At 42.2% G+C, this 19,689-nt stretch overlaps 1 protein-coding gene across 4 annotated transcripts in view; it reads left to right on the forward strand.

Moving 5' to 3' along the window:
• The first annotated feature begins 12,357 nt into the window (after window positions 1-12,357).
• The window catches only part of IGF2BP3 (insulin like growth factor 2 mRNA binding protein 3), a 147,317-nt gene continuing 139,985 nt past the window's right edge, over window positions 12,358-19,689 (forward strand). Inside the window, exons 1-2 of one of the 4 annotated variants that reach the window (XM_082693719.1) lie at window positions 12,358-12,940; window positions 14,346-14,406. In XM_082693719.1, coding sequence (XP_082549845.1) covers window positions 12,766-12,940; window positions 14,346-14,406 — 236 coding nt within the window. In that variant the 5' untranslated portion in view covers window positions 12,358-12,765. Of the gene's footprint in view, window positions 12,941-13,102; window positions 13,753-14,345; window positions 14,407-19,689 lie in introns of those variants that run through there. The other 3 variants (XR_014301342.1, XM_082693718.1, XM_082693720.1) reach the window with 3 other exon arrangements.

Here is a 19,689-nt window from a genome sequence, read left to right on the forward strand (position 1 = left end):
ATCCAATTCTAAAAGAAGGAAACCCTTTGATGAAAACAAATTGTGGGAGCACCTGGCTAGCTCAGCTAGCTCAGTCATCCAATGTGGGGCTCGAATTCACAACCCTAAAATCAAGAGTCACAGGCTCCACTGAGGCAGCTGGCTACCACAAATCAAAATTTTTAAAAAAATGATGTATATATTACATGCCAGACAAAATTTTAGGTATTGGGAAATTAGCTGTAAGGTTTTTTTTTTTTTTAATTTGTATATCTTTTGGTCAGGACATTGGCTCATGTTAAGTGGTTGGACTCAATAAAGGATTCCTTTATAGGGAAGATTTTTGTTTTTATTCTATAAAACAAAGATATTTGTTTTATTCTTTTCTCACTGTTACTGATCTGCGGTATTTAAATAAGCTTTCTTATTTAAAGAATATCCTTCCTTGGGGCACCTGGGTGGCTCAGTGGGTTAAAGCCTCTGCCTTCAGCTCAGGTCATGATCCCAGAGCCCTGCATTGGGCTCTCTGCTCGGGGAGCCTACTTCCTTCTCTCTCTCTCTGCCTGCCTCTCTGCCTACTTGTGATCTCTGTCTGTCAAATAAATAAAATCTTTAGGAAAAAATAAAAGAATATCTTTCTATGCATCATTTTCCAGTTCCAAGCAGTAATCTCTTCCCCTCATGCATTTTTTTTTAAGATTTTATTTATCTATTTGACAGACAGAGATCACAGTAGGCAGAGAGGCAGGCAGAGAGAGAGAGAGAGAGGAGGAGGAAGCAGGCTCCCTGCAGAGCAGAGAGCCAGATGTGGGGCTCGATCCCAGGACCCTGGATCATGACCCGAGCCGAAGGCAGAGGCTTTAACCCACTGAGCCACCCATGTGGCCCCCCTCATGCATTTTATAGAACTTTCTGAAGTTGTCCAATCATTTCAATGATATTCCTAGTCCTCCTCCTTTTTCTGAAACGAAATTCCATTAATATTTGTAGAAAGTATATTCAGTACTCTGTTGTGAAAAAGGTAAAGAATGGTGTAAGTAGTTTAAACTCTCTTTACAGCTGTGGAAACAAAGGCCAAGGAGGTTAAAAACAACAACAACCGACTGACTCAGGGTCACAGGAGGGTCAGCGGCATACATAGGAAACAGGTGTCTGCCGTTGTAGCATCCACAGTTTACGAAGACCAAAAGATCTCCAGGTAAACAAAATGATGTAAGGGCAGCTTTTAATTCAAAGGTGCAGCCAAGGACTTTGAGCTCTTAGGTTCATGTATCTAGTTAGGGGTGGGAAGCCAGGATTTATGGCCAGTGACCACCACTCCACACTGGCGTGAGCAAACAAACGCTGGTGGCATGTGAGCCTCTGCCAAATGTTTAACAATCCAATAGATGGGAGAGGAGGGAAGAGTCTGAATTACTCCACTGGGAGATATGTGTGTGTGTTTGTGTGTGTGCGTGTGGTAATACACAGCTCTTCCCACCCCTAAAATCTCATTAAAGCATAAAGAAAAGAAAACCCAAGCCCACTGTTAAACTGCTGTTATATGGAGTAAATTTGAACATCCCATTTTTGAAGTTTGATACAAGGAGGAATTTCTTAGGGGACCACTAAGAGTGTGTCAGGTGCTTATTAATGCAGATTTCATGGCCTCTAGAGGTCCTGATGTAGCTGGGCCTTGACTCTTCAAGATTTTGAGAGACAAAAAACAGAAATCCTGGGTGAAAGAAATAATGGGCTCTTCTTCCATACCAGCCTTTTACATTGAATTGCTTTTATCATTTTGGGATAGTTTAAATGAGATTCTGAGCAGAGTTAATGAAATGAACCCCTTCTTTCCTCCCCAAGGTCTCTTCTACCTCAAGGCTTTTGCCTTTAGCTTTCAAGGACTCACAGAACCATGCATTAGCATAATTGTAGGTGTTTTTTTTTTTTTTTTTTTTTTTTTTAAATAATGGTATTAAGTCTAGGCAAACATCACCTTGGGTCTGTTTTCTTATTACCAAAAATAGGGAAAAAAGTATTTGTTGTATCTCCCGCTGAAGACGGGCACATGGTTTCCTTCAGTGATAAGCAATTCTCAGCCTTGCCACTGAACCTGCACTGTATCTTCCCTGACCTCAATTTCCTCAACTGTAAAATGGGAAACTACCAGATCCCTAATAATCCTTCCAGTCTGCAAATTATAGAACTGTTTCATTATGAAACAGGTTCTTCTGCAAATCATATGAAAGAGAAGATACTTTGTACAATTCCCTGAACATATTTATAAAGGTATCCAAGAATTTAGAATATATATAGAAAGGGGGAGATGTTTTCCCACATGGAGTCTTTTAGACCGCGTCTCTAACATACTTTGCCTCAATCTCTTTCTCTTTCCATTAAACAAAAAGTGCTAACAGTATATGCTTCCAAACACAAAATATTCACTACCAAAACCACATTTTGGAGAAATTTTAACTATTTACTGTAGTGAATCTAGATATCTTCCGGTTCACACAGCCTTTTCCTGTCACAAGTGCTTTAAACACTTTGACTTCCCTTTACACCAGACTCTGCTTTCTTGACTTTATCCACTCAAGTCTGGATTTTTGAAAATAATAATTTATTTGCATATTTATATTGGTATATCCACGCTGAATTCAAAATTCAGAGCCCTATAACTTCGTATTCATTGCATAATCACTTGGATAATGCCACTCTGAGGCAATCTGCCTGAATTGTATTGCTTTCAAAATGAATTTATTTGAATATTCAACCTAATCAGTTTTATACACATAAAATCAAATTCTCTGATATACCTAATTTACTTGTAAGATTATTTTTTAAAAATTAGCAAAACCTGTTTCATGGACTTATAAATGCCATTAAGTCTGTTGGCTTTTAATAGGTTATGTTTCAAGCTTTCATGCAAAAATTAAAAGGAAAAGAACAATATTTTAGTCCATAGATAACAGATTTTTAACTAAATAATAGTCTTTAGCTTAACTTTTGGGCTTTTTAATTTTCTGCAAGGAAACATGAAAAAAACCTTTAAAAAACAAAGTAATTGTTTTTATATCACATATAAAGTTACATTAAACCAAACTACAAACTGTTCAAGAGATTCTTCCCAAGTTCTTTAGTAAGTAATGTCTGCATACTATCCATACATTCAAATTTTAACTATTAATAATAAAAACTAGAAACCTGATCACTAGATTTGGTTGTGGGAAGATACTTTCAGTTTTGGCTTAATCAAGAGTTCCACAAGAAACAAAAACAAAAACAAAAACAAGTTCCACATGATTTTAATATTTTTTCCTTGCTTAACCATCTTCTCTGTGCTTGGCTATATGTTGCCATTAGCTGCCACATCTGAGAGTAATTCAGCTTATTAGCAAAACAATGGTATAGATAAGAAAATATATGCAATACTTATTGTAGACTAAATCATAATAAACTGATTTATTTATCTGTTTAAAAGCTCAGGATCTTAAAACATATGGATATTCTAATACAACATGACCCCATCCCACCTCCTTGGTAATGAAATAATTTAGGGATATTTAAAATTCAAGGAAAAAGAATATTTTGCACAAATAGTAATAGGAGGGGCTATCATTGGTTGAAACAACATTCTTCATTTATAGCGCCTAAAAGCTTTACTTGTGATCAGTTCTGAAACAGCATTGCAGTTTAATCCATTTCTCCATCCCTCAATAAATATGAAAAAGGCAGTAAATAACAGGACCCAGCTTTCACTTAAAATCTGTTTCCTTTCCACATTTAGGTTTCAAAACAGCAACAGACCATATCTTTGGCTCTTTTTATTGTAGAGACATTTTCTCAAACAATGCTACTTACTTTGACTAAAACAAATTATCAACGTACAGATCATGTGCACAAACAAGTGGTAGAACAATCCAACAGAAAGGATTTGTGATAATTTCGTATTTTGTAAATAAATTCAACACTATTTTAAAAAAATAGGTGATCATGTTATTGTGACTTTTTACATTGATCCCATGTATGTTTTAATAATGCTACTGGATATTTTATGGGTATAATAAGTCTTTTACAAACAGAACACAAGGCACAGAAAGAGAAAAATTAAAACATTTTGAATTACTTAAATTTTAATGTTGATGTACTAATAGCATCCTAATTCCAGTTCAGTCTGTATTGTTACTCTGTATTGTTTGTTTGGTGAAGAAACAAACTTTAAAAATTGTGCTTACATTGCCTGTTTTACCCTGCAACCTCAGAATTTGAATACAAGTTCTGTCTTGCTTTATTCCTTTGCAAATCTCCACAAGACTTCTCAACAGGAATATGTGTATATATTCTCCTGTCCAATTGCACACATTGACTGCATTCCATACCCAACAAAACTGCCCTCAACCGGATCTGTTGCTGATGAGGGGAAAGACTAATGTTACCTATAATTCTGTTACCTCTTTCACTAGATGAACACACTCAATATTTTGTTGTTTATTAATATTTCAAACAAAATTCAATGTAATGTTTTGTAAAGTTTACAATACTGGCTCCAAATTAAAATAAAATTTGAATAGAACTATGGTTGCCAGGGGGAAGCACCAATAATGCATTACACCAAAATTTTAGATTTCTTAGTTTTTCTATTTGGCTTTGTAGAGATGGCCATTCACTTAAATCAAAACTAAAAATGTAATTTTGTTCTTGGTAGTAAAGAAATATAAGATGAAAGAAATAACCGTTAAGAGATACGGTAATAAAATTAAGGAGCAAAATCCCAGCAGTTTTCAACAAACGAAAACAAAACATGGAGACATCATTATGTATTTAATTGTCCCAGAATGAAATGTCATCAACATAACAGAGACTATACCTATTTCTGATGCAACAGAATTGGTATTTTTTCTTTTTTTTATGTCCTTTGTTAGTGTCATTTTATGAATTAGATTTTTAGTAGCTAGATTAGAATTAGGATGTATTAGAATTAGAAAGAAGGAAAATAGAGTTATGTTAGCTTAATGGAAAATATTCAATATGTTTCCTAGTTGTTTGTAGGAAACTATACACATTTTAAAAAGTCTTTACTAGTATTTTGGGCGGTAGATATAGTTACTTCTAAATTATTCCCCAAGTCTTGGAAAGTGCAAGGAAAAACATTTTCAGATTACAAATACAATATAAATAGTTAACAAAGAAAAATAACTTAAAAAAAGAAAACTTACTTTAATGATTGGCACAGGACACCCTCCCTGCCAAAATTAAATAAGGGGAAACTACCAAATAGGTTTAATTGATATTAAACCAGTTCAAATAAAACTTTGCCTTAGAGAAGGCACTAGCACTGTCATTTTAAAAATAATTGATCAGTAAATTTGTCACTTGAGAAAAGCAACAAAAATACCACCAACTTTTACATTTTTGAGCAATCTACCACAAAAAAAGAGGTAAATGTTTCAAAAGAACCATTAGGCACAAATTCTAAGACAGTACTTCATAGTGTCAATTTTGATAAAGATTTCAGATTAATTTTGTTTTCTTTCCTGCTATGTCTTATGTTCTCGGATTCTTATGAACTTCAGCTGAGATGTTTTGAAATAATAATGCTCAACTAGCCTGCTGCTCTCGTCTTTAACATTGGTATCATCATACTAAGAGAAGTTCAGGACCCAAATGTAAACTGAACTTAAGGAGAAATGAATCTTAATGAGCCAAAGTGGAAATGGTAATGGTCTACTATTACTCCTGCAAGTAAGGAATTTACAAATATATTCTGCCTTATTAAAATCTAAAAATATATTACTTACAGACAGCATGTGAAATTCCTCAGTTTATCACTAAAATCACCTAGGAGCTGATTTGTATCTACATGTCACAGAATCTATTTCATGAAGGGGACTTATTTCCTGAGTGTTTTGGAATGGGATTCTGGAAGAGAAATGGTCAGGAAAAGAAAGGATCCTAACAAGAAAATAGGACCTTAAAACGTGTTTTTTAAATGTACTTGTTAGCAAATGCTAAAAACTAGCTATGACCTCAGCCTGTGCTTTACTTTCCGATCATTTGAGTGAGGACAGTATGTTCTTATTGCTCTTTCCAGTGGGATTTCATGCCTGGATTACTGTCCCATTTTACTCCATTAGGTAATACATTCTCTCTACCACCTTCCCTCCACCTTTAGCAAGGAAACCTGAAGGATAAAAGAGTTACAACCAAGAAACAAGTTCAAATGCCCACCTCTTCTCAGCCTCTCCACACCCCTCCCCCCACAGACAAATGCCTATCTTCTTTGTTTTCTGTGGTCCCTCAGCAAATAGTTTTGTACACACACCAATTACCAAAGACTCTTTCCACTAAAGGTCTCATTCCTCCCTCCTCCCAGAAGAATGGTAAAAATAAAGGAATATTTTTAGTTTCACTCAAGTGAAGCAATAATATAAAGGATATAACTGCAATAAGAGGAATCATGTTTATCTACTACTTTAACAATCATGTATAAAGTTTACCAGATAGATTAAGATTCTTAATCCTGACTTACTTGAAAATTTAATGAATCAATTTCTCCCAAACAGAACAAAGTTTTTTTTTTTTAAGAAAAATATTGGTTCTATAAATCTCAGAATTTCAGAAAACATTTGAAAATATCTCAGGTTTTAGAGTTTTTGCTCATTCAGATTAATTTTGGAACTTTTTTATTCAATTGAAATCTACTCTAAAAATTCTTTATTTTTTCTACTATATCATTTTCAAAAAATACAAGTTAAAGATCATGTAAATCCCAACCTAGAATCACTCTACAAATATCATCTTCGCATTTAAAATTTTTTAAGGTGTTTAAGGGTTAGCTAAATTATTAACTCTATAATCTTCAGCATTACACTATAAATTTAGTTTCTAAGATTTCATTTGTTCAACTCAAATCATTTGTAAGTTACTCTGATGTTTCTGAGAAATAATTTTACATGAAAATTTCAAAAACACCTATTAACCACATTACTAAAATATACTTGAAATATATATACAAAAACAAAATCTGTCTGTATTTAAAAAATTTTTCCTTACTAATGTAGTCAGTTTTAAAAATTTGTTTTAAAGAGCTGCTCAAATAGCTTGTAGTATTATGATAGGTGGTAATTTATCTTACTTCAATTAGTTGGCTTTTGTAGATTAAAACGAAAAAACTAAATAGCTTTTTCAAAAGGCTTAGGAGGGTGATGTAACATCATTACTACCTAAGAGTTAACAATATAGAAAAAAATTTGAACTCACAGATTTAAGCCGACTTTCTTAAAGTTTTTAATACGTACTAGTCAATTTTTGTTTTACTGTTTTTTAACTAAACGAGGTATTTTGTCAAGACTTAAGAGAATGAACAATTATATTATCTGGGAACAATTTATTAAGTTGTATTTCTAACTGGCACATTTCATTTTCTTCAGATAATGAAAAAAAATTTGAGTCTGTTATGAAATTAGATATACCAAACAAATTTACACTTCCCTCTTTTCTGTTATGGCCAGAGTTCTGATCTTTATTTTTGAGAAGAACAATAGCAACGTATGTATATAAATACAAACCCACCAAAGACACCACTGCTTAGAATACAGCACTATAGCTGTTAGCTTTTTCAGTTAACCAAATTAAATATGATTATTCGTTTGTTTTGTCCTTTTCTAAGCCAAACTCTTATTTATTTTTTCTCACCGTCTCCACCAAACGTCAGTAAAATTTGAACATTTCTGTTAACAGAAATCGCTAATCCTTCAAGGTCGGTCTCGGCTTCTTTTGGTCTTAGGGCAGCTTCAACGAAAACGTGGTCTCGGCATAGTTGATTTTACCCGGAATTTTTCGTTTGCTTTTTTTGAAGGGGTTGTTTAGTTTTGCTTAAAACAACCCTGTGGACCACAAAAGGGGGTTAGAAAGGGAGGGGGCAGAATGAGTCGCTTTCTCTAGAAGCCCAGGAAAAATCAGGCATCTGAAAACCTCTTCTGTGGTTTTAACTAAAAAAGAAGTATAAATTCTAAGATGTTGGAAACGAGCAGGGAAAGATGTGACTCCGGCTGCTGAGCATGGCGCAAACCGAGGACCTCCGGGTGCTGGACGTTGGGGGAAGGGAGGGGACTCTGTGGGCACCACGCGGTCAGCCCAAGGGGCGGGCTCCACACGCACTCCAACTATTTTTTACTCTTCCTCTCTCTTTCCTCCTTGGGGGTTGGGGCTGGGGGCTCGCAGTTAAAGGGCAGGAAAAATGAGAAGACGAGAACTCAATCCCACCCTCAACAACAAAACCAATGAGAGGGAGCAAAGGGTTATTTTCGCGCCACAAAAGATGGAAATCCAGGGGCGGCTCAGGGTCCAATGAATGGAAACCAGCAAACGGCTCTGGCGGCGGCAGCCGACGGTGATAGGCTCCCTCCGCCCACCAATCGGGTGAGAGAAGAAGCCCCCCCGCCCCCTCCCCAGCCAGGGGCGGTGTCTCACTCCACGCCGGTTGCTCAACTTGGTCTCGGCGAGTCGGCCCCGCGGAGCGCGAAACCCCGCCCCGAGGCCGCGTTTGCGCGCCGTGCGCGCCCGTCTCGCGGCCCCGCCCCGCCCCGGACCCGGGCGCAGGATTCAGCCCGCGCTCCTTGCGGTCTTTCTCCGTGGGTACCAAACATCCCCCAGCGCCATGTAGCCCCTCGCACCGTCGACAAAGGCCTGAAGTGCGGGAGGGTCGCCAAACACACTCTGCCCGGTTCGTCTCCGCCGCCCGCGGGCGGACGCGCGCTGGAGAAGAACCTCAGGTGGTGTTGTGTGGCAAGGGGAACCGTAGAGGGTCTCCCGACCCCTACATCTAACTCGTGCACAGCTCCGCGCGGAGGGACAGAATCCGCGGCGGAGCCAGAAAGCGCCTGTCCAGCGGCAGGGCCAGGACGGTTCAGTGGTCGAGAGCCTCCGAGGCGAGGAACGAAGGATCTTCCCCAGTGGGAGCTGCAAGAATCCCGCCCTCTTTTTCCGGGCAGAGCCAGGGGAAAAAGGAAACAACCCCATCTTCTCGTCTCCTGGGGTACTATTTTTGATTTTAAACAAAAATTACTGAAGGCAGATTCCGGAGTGGGCAGAGTCAAGTTACCACTTATCACGCATCGGGTTTAAATACAGGAGTCCGGGAGAGCTGTTTGAAGGAGCAAGAGTATGACAAAAAATACCTCCTATGGGGCCCAGACGACGCGGCGGGCATTGCGTGCCCACCCGCGGTAAGGACTTCGGCTCTCCGGTGCTCTCAGGAGTGGCCGGGGGTTAGGGGTAGCAGCAAGAACGCCCTTTCCTTCGCTTCTACCTGCTCAGCCTTCGCTCAGAACCTGTGGATACAGCAACGGTAACCGACCTTCCAAACATAGTTTTTCCTCTTTAATAGTACACTGAACCATAAGAAACATTTTTATTTTCCTCAGGAGATACGGAGTAGGTGCAGCTGTCCAAAGCGTAAACAGACTGCAGTTGGGTGACACTCAGCCGCATCAGAGCACACACAATGGGTGGGATTCTCTCGTGGGGTTAACATTAATTAGGAGCTGCAACTGCTTCGGGAAGAACTCGGAAGTAGCCCATATGCAGGGTTAATTTCTGTGAGACTCCCTGAAAGGCTGGAAGTTAGGGTGACCTTATATTCATTTTTTGAAAATCCACCAAAGATGTTTTTGCATTTGAAATGCCAGTAAAAAGATAATTACCCGTGCTCTTTTTACTCAGCCAGTGAGTATAAACTTATCCCTCAAGTGGTTGGATGACTGGAAGTGGAGTGGACTCCACCTACCACCCTTCTATGTCTCAGTTTATTTAACTCCTGTATGTTTTTAAGGTCCTAGACGGAGTATCCAGTTTGTTATAATAATACACAGATTAAGTTCTCAAGTCCCAGAAACATATTTCATCAAAACAGCACACACTTGTCTTAAATTCCAGGTGTTAGATGTGTTTGATAGTGGCAGACAAGCATGGTCTAGTATTTATGGAAAATAAACAATTTATCCCATGCTTTAGAAAGAGATACTAACTTAGGTCTCAGTTTTAATACGAGCAAATACACTGAACAATCCAGAAGGTACCATTAAGTGACTCTGGAAGCAAGCTGAATATATATAAATTGTTCTTAATGAAAAATTACTAAAAGTTAAATGATGAAAAGACTAGTTTTTATAAAGACATACTTAGAAAAGCAAATACTGCTAAATGAATGAAAAGCACATTTCTCCAAGTAGCTTTTGATCATATGCAACAGGTACATGGAAAATAGTTCATAATTTTTGATATTTACATTTTAAATACCACAGAAGTTAAAGAATACATATTTTTTTAGAACCATGATTTCATTTTTAAAAACATGAAAAGTAAAAATAAGTAAGCTCTTTTAAAAAGTTAAACCTAACTATAAACTTAAAACCTCACCCCGAAATGTTCTTTAAAGATAGAGCTCCTAATATGGTTCTGAACATTATTACACAAGAGCACATTTGTGTCCTCGACCTCATAAAGTACAACATTTCACTAAGTAAAAATGTCAATGAAAATATTGTGAAAGTGAGTTTACATTTAAAAAGTTGGATTTGCTTAGCAGAAAAAGAAAAACCTGTTAGAACAGTTGCATTTAAAATGGATGATCTGACACCTTCCGGTTCAACACAAAACTATAAAATAAGTTCCTTTTAAAAGAAAAAAATGCAAATACTCTATATCGTGCAATAGTTCCTACATGTAGAAAAATTTGTCATTCATCTTTTAATTGTAAAATATACACTTTTAAATGCCATATATGGATTTGACAAAGAAACGAACTCTATCAATTTTAATTACTAAATGTTTCAATGTAAATCATAATATTTTCTCTGTCGCACAATACATTTTCTACTACTAGCAGTACCAGATCATTAAAGATTCCTGTTTATATTTCCATGCTACATAGAATTTCATTGACTTTAAAAATAAACATTTTTCATCTTTTCCACGGAATACCTGTTAAAAAATGTCACAAGTAACTGGTGCAAATGAAGCTTTCGAGTGGAGTACACAATCAATAAACACTTGCAGACTTCCACAAGAAACTCAGCACTATGTTCATTTCCGTATTCCTCTTCTCCAGTTTACATTTTGTTGGCCCAGTAAAGGCTTCACGGGGCCCAGACCCTCCCCCACACACCCACCATTGTACTTCTTACAGGGGAAATTATGAATGGCTCTCATGGCCAAATGCGGGCAGAAAAGAGGCAGAAAGGGACTCGGACAATTTTCAAGTGCGAATATCACCTTGGGGTAACGCAGAACGGTCTTCCTGTTTTAAGAGTTCCAAGTTCTCCAACTAAAATTCTTTAAATAAAAGTACCAGCCTACCCCACTCCTCCTCCTCTGGAAACTACAGGAAGAAATGGTTTCTGTTTAGATACTGACTTTTCCCACTCTGACTTCTCCGGCCTCCGAGGTTGCGGACGCCCCCATCCCCACGCCAAATACCTCCGCCTCTACGCTCCCCTCCCCCACCGGTGGCCAAGCCCGCCCCCGGCCTCATTTATCTCTGAGCCTTTTCTGAATCGCTCAACCAATCGCAAACGCGAAGCCGAGAGCCAACGCGAGCGCAGGCGGAGGAGGTGTCGCCCAGACACCCGCCCAGGACGCCGCGGGCTCCCATCCCCCACCGCCCCCGGCTCCGGCCGCCCCACTTCCCCCGTGCCAAGGCCCGTGGAGGGTGCACCGGGTGGGGTGCGTCTGCCCGCCTCTCCCGCTCCCTCCCACCCCACCCGCTCGCTGCGTTTCCGCCCCTGCCAGTTCTGGAAACGTGCTTGCGGCTTTGCCGGGGTTACACTTCAAATGTCATCAAAGCCACAAGGCGGGTTCGAAATTGGGACTCTTTGGTTTTGTTAATTACCTATTTTAAAAAATCGAATATTTGAAACTCCGGTAACTAAAGCTGAGAAATTGCCTAGTTAGCACCTCCACCCATATCTCATTAAAAAAAAAAAAAAAAAAAACAACCTCCCTTTTTTCCTCCCCTCCCCCTCAGGATCCGCCCCGACCAGATAACCCTTTCTAAACTCTGTTGTGACAATCAGGGCCGCCAGCCGCGCTCCCCTCCGCACCCCGGCTGAGGCTCCTTTAGCATTTTTCGCCTTCTGCCTCCTCCCCCTCTCAGGGTCCCTCGCTCAGGCTCATTTCCCCTCCCCCTCTTCCTCCTCTCGCTTTTTTTCCCCCGAAACCCACTCTAATTGAGGCGCTGGGATTCCTCACGTGAGACGTTGATTTGTAGTTTGAACACGTGGCTCATTCAAAAAGCCGGACACTCGGAGCGGATTTTTTCCGCCTCCTGCGCCTTCCTCCCTCCACCCCTTCCCCCCTCCCTCCTGCCAGTCACCCTTCTGGGTTTTTTTATGGGGAGGCGGCGCCTGTCTTCACGTAGTGTGATATTTTCACAGTCCGCTGGCCGATGCCAAAGGGGTTGGGGAGGAAGAGACAAAAAGTAGTTCTTCCCCCCCGCCTCCTCCTCTCCTTTTTCTCGCTAATCCCGCCTCCTCCTCAGAGTTAGGAAGACTCGTTGATACGTTTGGGTTGCTGCAAGCCTTTTTCTTTTCTTTCTTTCTTTTTTTTTAATACCCAGAAAAGGAAAAACAAGAACCTTCGGATTTGATTTTTCGCTCCTCGTTCTTGTCCTTGGTTCTGACTGTGTTTGTGTGTTTTAACGGCGAGAAGACGAGGGGAACAAAACCCGCCGAAGCCCTCCATCACTGTGGGTGGTTTTAATTTTTCGTTTTTCTCCGAATTTTTAAAAAACAACCACTCTTCACAATGAACAAACTGTATATCGGAAACCTAAGCGAGAATGCCGTCCCTACGGACCTGGAAAGTATCTTCAAGGACGCCAAGATCCCAGTGTCGGGACCCTTCCTAGTGAAGACGGGCTACGCGTTCGTGGACTGTCCGGACGAGAGCTGGGCCCTCAAGGCCATCGAGGCGCTTTCAGGTGGGCCCGCCCCAGCCCCGCCGGCGCGCCTGCCCCAGCCCTGCGCCGCCGGCCCGGGCCTGCCGGGGTTGGGGACCCGGAGCCAGGCCCGCGGCTGCCGCCGGGGGCGTCCACGCAGGGCCCCAGGCCCGGGGGAGGGCGGCGGGGAGGTGGGGCGAGGCCCGGGCGCCCACACGCGTGAGGTCTGGGGTGCTCTCTTCAGCTTGGGCTCCAACCCGGCCCCCCGCGGCTCCTCTCCTCCCGCCGGAGCTTTGCAGGCGGACGGCGGACGCGCTGTCAGAAAGCCGCCGCGCGGGCTCCGAGGGGAGCGGGGCAGGGGGAGGCGCGACCGCGAGCGCCGGACCTTCCCCGCTCGCCCCGCCCGGGCCGGGCCCAGGCGCGGGCTCCAGTCCCTGGCACGCCGGGCCTTGGGGGCCGAGCGGGTTCTCCCGCTTCTCTCCCCGCCTCCTTTCTCTCTCTGCACATTATTATTTATAGTGTTGGTTTCTCAGTCTCCCCCGGTTCGCTTTAGACCCCAGGCGTGGGAGAATGCAAAGTGGCCTCGACCCTGCTGCGGAGTGAGGACGCGGGCTGGTTGGTGCCTAGCACCGGCTGCCCGGCGCTTCCTCTGGATCCTGAGGGACGCAGGCCAGTGCGACCCGGGTTCCACGCTCCACCGTCCCCGCGTCCTACAAGCCAGGGGGCAGGTGGGCGAGAGCGGCCAGTGGTCGCCGGCAAGGGAGCCCCAGCCGCCGCGCCCGGTCCCCGGTTGCTCTCTTCGTCCTGGCCGCGGCTCTGGGGTTGGCGGGGCAAGCTCGGCGCGGCGGGGAACCGTGAGTGGCGAGGCAAGCTCGAGTCCCCCTAACCCCCCGCCCCCCGGCAGCCCGTGTGGCAGGCGTCGCGCACTCCTTCGCGCCTTGTTCGTTCTGTGCTGAGATGCGTCTGGCCGTGCACTCTTGTCTGCGCCAACCCTGCGGTCCTCCAGCCTCTCCATCCTGTTCCTGGAGGGACTGGGCTAGAAGCCGGGAGAAGGGTTCGGGGTCCCCTCCCGAAAGAAAAGCCAGTGTAGCCCCCTCCCCAGAGTTTGTCTTACGGGAGTGCGGGGGGGGGGGGAGGTGGGCGGAAGGGCCGCGTCAGTCCTGCGGCTTTCGTAGAGTTGGGTGAACCCTGAGCTGGGCCTGGGGCTAGAATGTTACCCTAGTGGTAGGCCAGCCAATGGACCCTACTCCTCACCCACCTGTAAGCTATACACAGCTCTGAGGGGTCAGCTTCCCTCCCGCGCGTGGCCGGGCTGCCCTCCCTGCCTGAGACGCGGGCGGGGGGCGGGTATCAGGAAATCACTTGGGTTCCAGTTTAGGCTCTGCCTGTCCCTCGGGAAGAGCCGCTACACCCGGCCAACTGTCTTGCACCTCTTGTGTATCTGCAGGTAAAATGGAACTGCACGGGAAATTAATGGAAGTTGAGCACTCTGTCCCAAAAAGACAAAGGTGAGCTTATTTATCGCATTTTCATTAATTCTGTTCTCCCTTATTGGGAAGAGAGATTTCAACACAGCTGAAAACAACTTCTTTTCCTCTGACGCTTTTTGGATTACTGTATGTTGAACGGCTTGGCTTTTCCGTCGTTTATTCCTTGCATTGAAGTTTATGGCAGGTGTGTGTGCGTGCGCTGGTAGGGAATAAAGGTCTCGTCCGTGGCTCCTGCCACCGGGTTATTGGTATAGAAGCTCTCACACCTATACGTTCTCTAAGTGGCTACAATAGGAAATCAAAGTCTTGAAGAGCAGTTTTGGGAATCTGTAGGAATTAGGAAGTAGTGGGTGACCCTAGCCCACTCCCCACCTGTAAGTTCATGGTAGAGGAAAGCAGCTGCAGACACGCGTGGGTGTGGAGTGTCTTTTCTTCGCTGTCCTGAGTTGGCGGCGATGAGTCTGAGAAGCCTGGGAGGCCGTCTGTATATCTGAGAAGAGGAATTTGCTGATTGGAACACGTGAGTGAACGACTGGGCTTCTCCTGCCCAGAAGCGCCTTTCAGTCACTCCAGAGTTACACAGGTTGCTGCAAACCAGCCTTTGTCTTACATCCCCTTCACGCTTCTCCCTGCGTGGTGGTCCCCCAGCCCCCCATATACTTGCTTACAAATAACCACCAAGATATCGTGAGGACTAAAGACTTGTACTACTTAAGCAAGGGAATTGCACTTTTTGGAGCGCAAGTGTAGTGTGTCACTTTACAGAATGTTTGCAGACTGTTTTAACCGCTGGTGTATTTTGAAGAAATGGCTCCTCTTCTCTTCAAGAGCAGGCCGGATCCCTTCTCTGTAACTAACTGGAGAGGCACGGTTTCCTTACAGTTGGGCTGGGTTTAGTTTGTGCTTTTCTGAGTTGTGCAAGGTGGGGTTAGGGTTTCTGCCTTTCTCTCCCTTCTCCCTGCTCCTAACTCGGTCTAAGTAGTAAGCTGAAAGTTAATCTTAAGTAGGGCTGCCTGTGTCTGTATCTGGTTAGGTGTTGGTGAGTGGTGTGCTAGAGGGGGGGAGAGGTGTGCTGTGCATTTCCCTGGTGCTCTGCAGAGAGGTGGCTACACAAAATGTCATCCTGGGCCTATTTCTATATTGAGCTCTGTTTCAGGTAAAGCGTTTTCACAAACCTTGTTTTTGTGAAGAGAGATGGATTTTTGAGGATTTCTCTTGTTCATGTGCTTAGTTTTTATTAGGATAGTTGAGAAAGGATTTGTGTGATGAGACAGATTTAGTTCTAGTTGGGATTTTGGTGAGGTCAAGTTATTTCACATAGTAGAAGGGAATTATTTTTTAAGAGCTTTTAAAATAATAGAACATGTCCTAAAAAGTATCTAAACTGGTCTCCATTTAATAGGAAGTGGAAGATTGAGGAAAAAGGCACATCTCCTTAAAAATTTAAAGGCATAGTCTGAGTTGTATATCTAGGGTGGGAAAAATGTAGGTACATTCTGCAAATTCTAATTGGTTTCATGTTTAGCCCCTGTGTCCTAATTTTCTTCAAATGTTGAATAAAAAAGAGGCACATGGTTGCGTCGAAGGACTGGCATTTTAACATTTGAGAGTTTCTTCTAAATTTAAACATTTAATGTCTGGCATTTTTCAAATACAATTTATGGACCTGCATGAAAATGTAGATTGCTTTGCTCTCCTGATTTTCTTTTCCAGCCTGGTGTGAATTTCCCTCCACCTGGAGGGAATGAAATTAAAAACATCTGGTAACCTCTTGTTTTACTCCTAATGTCTTTTGCCCAACCTAAAAACATACTTACTTGTTACTTTATAATGAATAGGAGTTTGTTTTAGGAAAGCATATAAGGTACCATGCCACCAGGGGCAGCAAGTATTTATCAATGGGAGTTTTTTTGTTTTAACAATGTAAATTAAAATTTCAGGCTGATTTTGCTTACATTGAAACACTTAGGATTTTAAATGAGATGTTACTAACAAATAGAAATGAGGACATAGGAGACAACTTTCTACTGATAGGGAGAACAAGTCAGTCCTTTTCTAGGATTCAATTGGCAAAAAAGGAAAGTAGAGGTTTCTTTTCCCTGCCCAGGGAAATCTAATTATATTACAACTTTGTTTTAACTGAAACTTGAAACTGGGATGCAGTTCCCTTATCTGGACTGTTGAACTGTGTGAATAGGCTTTGGGAGCTGGCTGAGAAGATCACTTTGGTGAGCCATGCCTAGCTCTTATAGAAAGGTCAAGAAGTGATATATCGGTGACAGTGAAGCTGAATGCTGTAGACCAATCTTTGCCAAGTGAGCCTGCTGGACTTCTGGGTGGAGTTCTTTTGTGCTTAACAGTCACTGCATTCCATCCCATCATCATATGGGCATCTGAGACAGTCACACCCACATGTGCAGCAGTGACCTTTATACCTGCTGTGCAAGGCATGTTGGGAGCCTGGTGCTGAAGAATGCTTATGGCAGCACTCTGAGATGGATTAATGGGCTTGCAGCAACTAAATAGGGGAGCAGGCCCACGAGGCGATTTGATGCTTGGTATGCTGGCCCAACTGTGACTGGGAGCTGAGCTGGGCACAGAACCTTTCAGGAAGGGGCACTGTGGAGCTTGGTTCTGACCAAGCTTAGCTCCTGAATACCGAAGTCTCACGGGAATGTGGAAGGAATGTTGCTTTTCTGCATTCAGATACCCCTCAGTTGGGGGAAGATTATAGCATTATTTTACCCAGCTTGAGATCCCCTGTGTCCAGAATGAAGAGAAGATTGAGGTGAATATCTGTGATAGTCTTGTACTCTCTGTTGCTAAGGTAAAGAATACAGCACATGAGTACTTGGCGTCACTCTGAAGTATAACTTTTTTTTTTTTTTGGCCGAAGGCAGACATTTAATGACCGAGCCATCCAGGCACCCCATGAAGTATAATCTTAAATACTCAGCCCACTCCCCACCCTGCCTTGGGGGCAAGGGTGACTGTGAAAATTGTGATTTTTGAAGAATACAGCTCAGTTTGGTTGGAAGAGCCACTGGTATCTTGTGGGACTGCATATGTGCCCCTATGCGATTATGTAAATAGCACCGATTTCCTTTTTTGTTATGTTGTGGGCTGTTGGGCATGGGAGAGAGAATGGGAAAGTCGCTGACACTGGGGAACTGACAGGATGGTGGTTTTAGTTTGTTTTCCATTACTTTTTTAAGTTATGAAAAATTTTTCACATTTTTTGTTTTTTATGGTTTAAACTTGCTCATGATTTAGCTTTCAGCATTGAGTAAGATTATATGAATCCAAAACATATTTCAATGAAGGATAAACAAAAAGGTAGGATATCGTTGTTAATATTTTTCCAGGAAGGCTCCATTAAAAACAGACTGGTTTCTAAGCTCACATGATTTTGTTCTTTGTTTCCTCAAAAAAGAAAATAAAGCCAACAACTTATTTCAGTATTAGAATAATATTTTAACAGTTAAATTAGATAGACATAGCATGTATAAAAGTTACTAGGATTTTAAATGTATCTTAATGTAAATGTCTATTTAAAAGTGCTGCCCCCCCTTTTTTTTTTTATTTATTTGACAGAGTGAGAGAGGGAACACAAGCAGGGGGAGTGGGAGAGGGAGAACAGGCTTCCCACGGAGCAGGGAGACGGGATCATGAGCTGAGCAGAGGGCAGATGCCTAACTACCAGGCGCCCTAAAAGGGCTACATTTTAACAGCTGCTGTAATGGAGTAGGAAGATGGTGCCACAACCAGCAATGTGTCCATTAGCCAGGCACATGATCCTGTTGGCTCAGGCCAATAAAAGTTGTTTTTTGTTTTGTTTTGTTTTGTTTTTTAAGATTTTATTTATTTATTTGACAGAGATCACAAGTAGGCAGAGAGAGAGGAGGAAGCAGGCTCCCTGCTGAGCAGAGAGCCCGATGCTGGACTCCATCCCAGGACCCTGAGATCATAACCCGAGCCAAAGGCAGCGGCTTAACCCACTGAGCCACCCAGTCGCCCATAAAAGCTGTTTTTAATGCTGAACATTTAAACATAGGCACGAATAGCTGTGCTGCTCCTTGCTTATCAGTTTGGGACTGGTGAATCTTGTGAATTAGAGCAGTTTCTCACACATACAGAGACTTGAGGTTCTGACTGTTAGGATTCTTTACCAGCCATGAAAGTTTCCTAAGCAGTGTCGTTGGAACGCTCAGTTTAAGGTCAGTAATGCATGACTGCTTAAGTAATTGTAGCCAACAAGATTTTTCTTGATTTCATGTTGTTCTTTTAGTACAGCGAGAGAGAGACTAGATTTCTTAACTTTGGCATTATTTGAATTAAGAAAATATATATGTATAAATGAATGTTGATAAGTCGCTTCTGTGGGACTGTCCACAGTAACAAGGAAGACATTATGGAAACATGACATGTGCCTGGAGCCAGTGGGAATTGAGAATCTTGGCTTCTGTTTCTGGCTTCTCTTGATTTGTGTGATCACTTGCATTCTCTGTTCATGCCAAATGCCACTATAATAAACTAACAGGGGGCATATTTTGTTCTGAGTTTTGCCATTCTGCTTGAAATGAGTTACCAGCTGGGGCTTAAAAATACCTTTTGGAATTAGAGAGATGTGGGGTCTTCCCTGTATGGAACTTGTATTTTCTGTAGCATGGCAGTTCAGTTGCTTGTGCACATATACTTCTTTCTGGCAGTCAGCAAGAGCGAAATGATCTTTGTCATACTTTGAAATCCTTTAATGAGCCATACCGTTGCAGTTAATGTGTTGTTATATAGGTCTTGGATTTTCTATTAAAGTGAAGCTGTTGAGCTTCCTAGATATTTATTTAAATAAACAGTTCTATTGTAATTGTCTTTAGCAGTTACTTTCCCTAGAAATAACTAATTTTTGAATTGAATGATTTATCCATTTATTATGGCATGATTTATTTATCCACCAGCTTTGGTGGTGGGTTTGTTCTGGGAGGATGGAGAACGGCTGTGCTATTCTTAGCCAAGTTTCCTTTATTGACTCTTGCCTCTGATTCAAGCTTCTAGAGTCACAAGACAGGAGGTGGCAGTGTGGTAGCGGTGACCAAGGGATGGGATTGGCGTTTTTAGTTAGGAACTCTGCCCCATAAATCTGATGTTTTAAAAACTGGCTTGGTCTTGCAGGGTTTTGCTTGAAAGCTGGTGGCAAATATAGTTTCCAGTGCTCCATTAAAACTGAGGGTGTAATTTATCATGTCTGAAATTGCTGTTTGGCAAGTATTGGTAAATAAACAGTTATAAATATTAATATAGTAT

This window comes from Mustela nivalis (genome assembly GCF_964662115.1).
Source record: "Mustela nivalis genome assembly, chromosome: 12".
Classification (NCBI taxonomy): Eukaryota; Metazoa; Chordata; class Mammalia; order Carnivora; family Mustelidae; genus Mustela; species Mustela nivalis.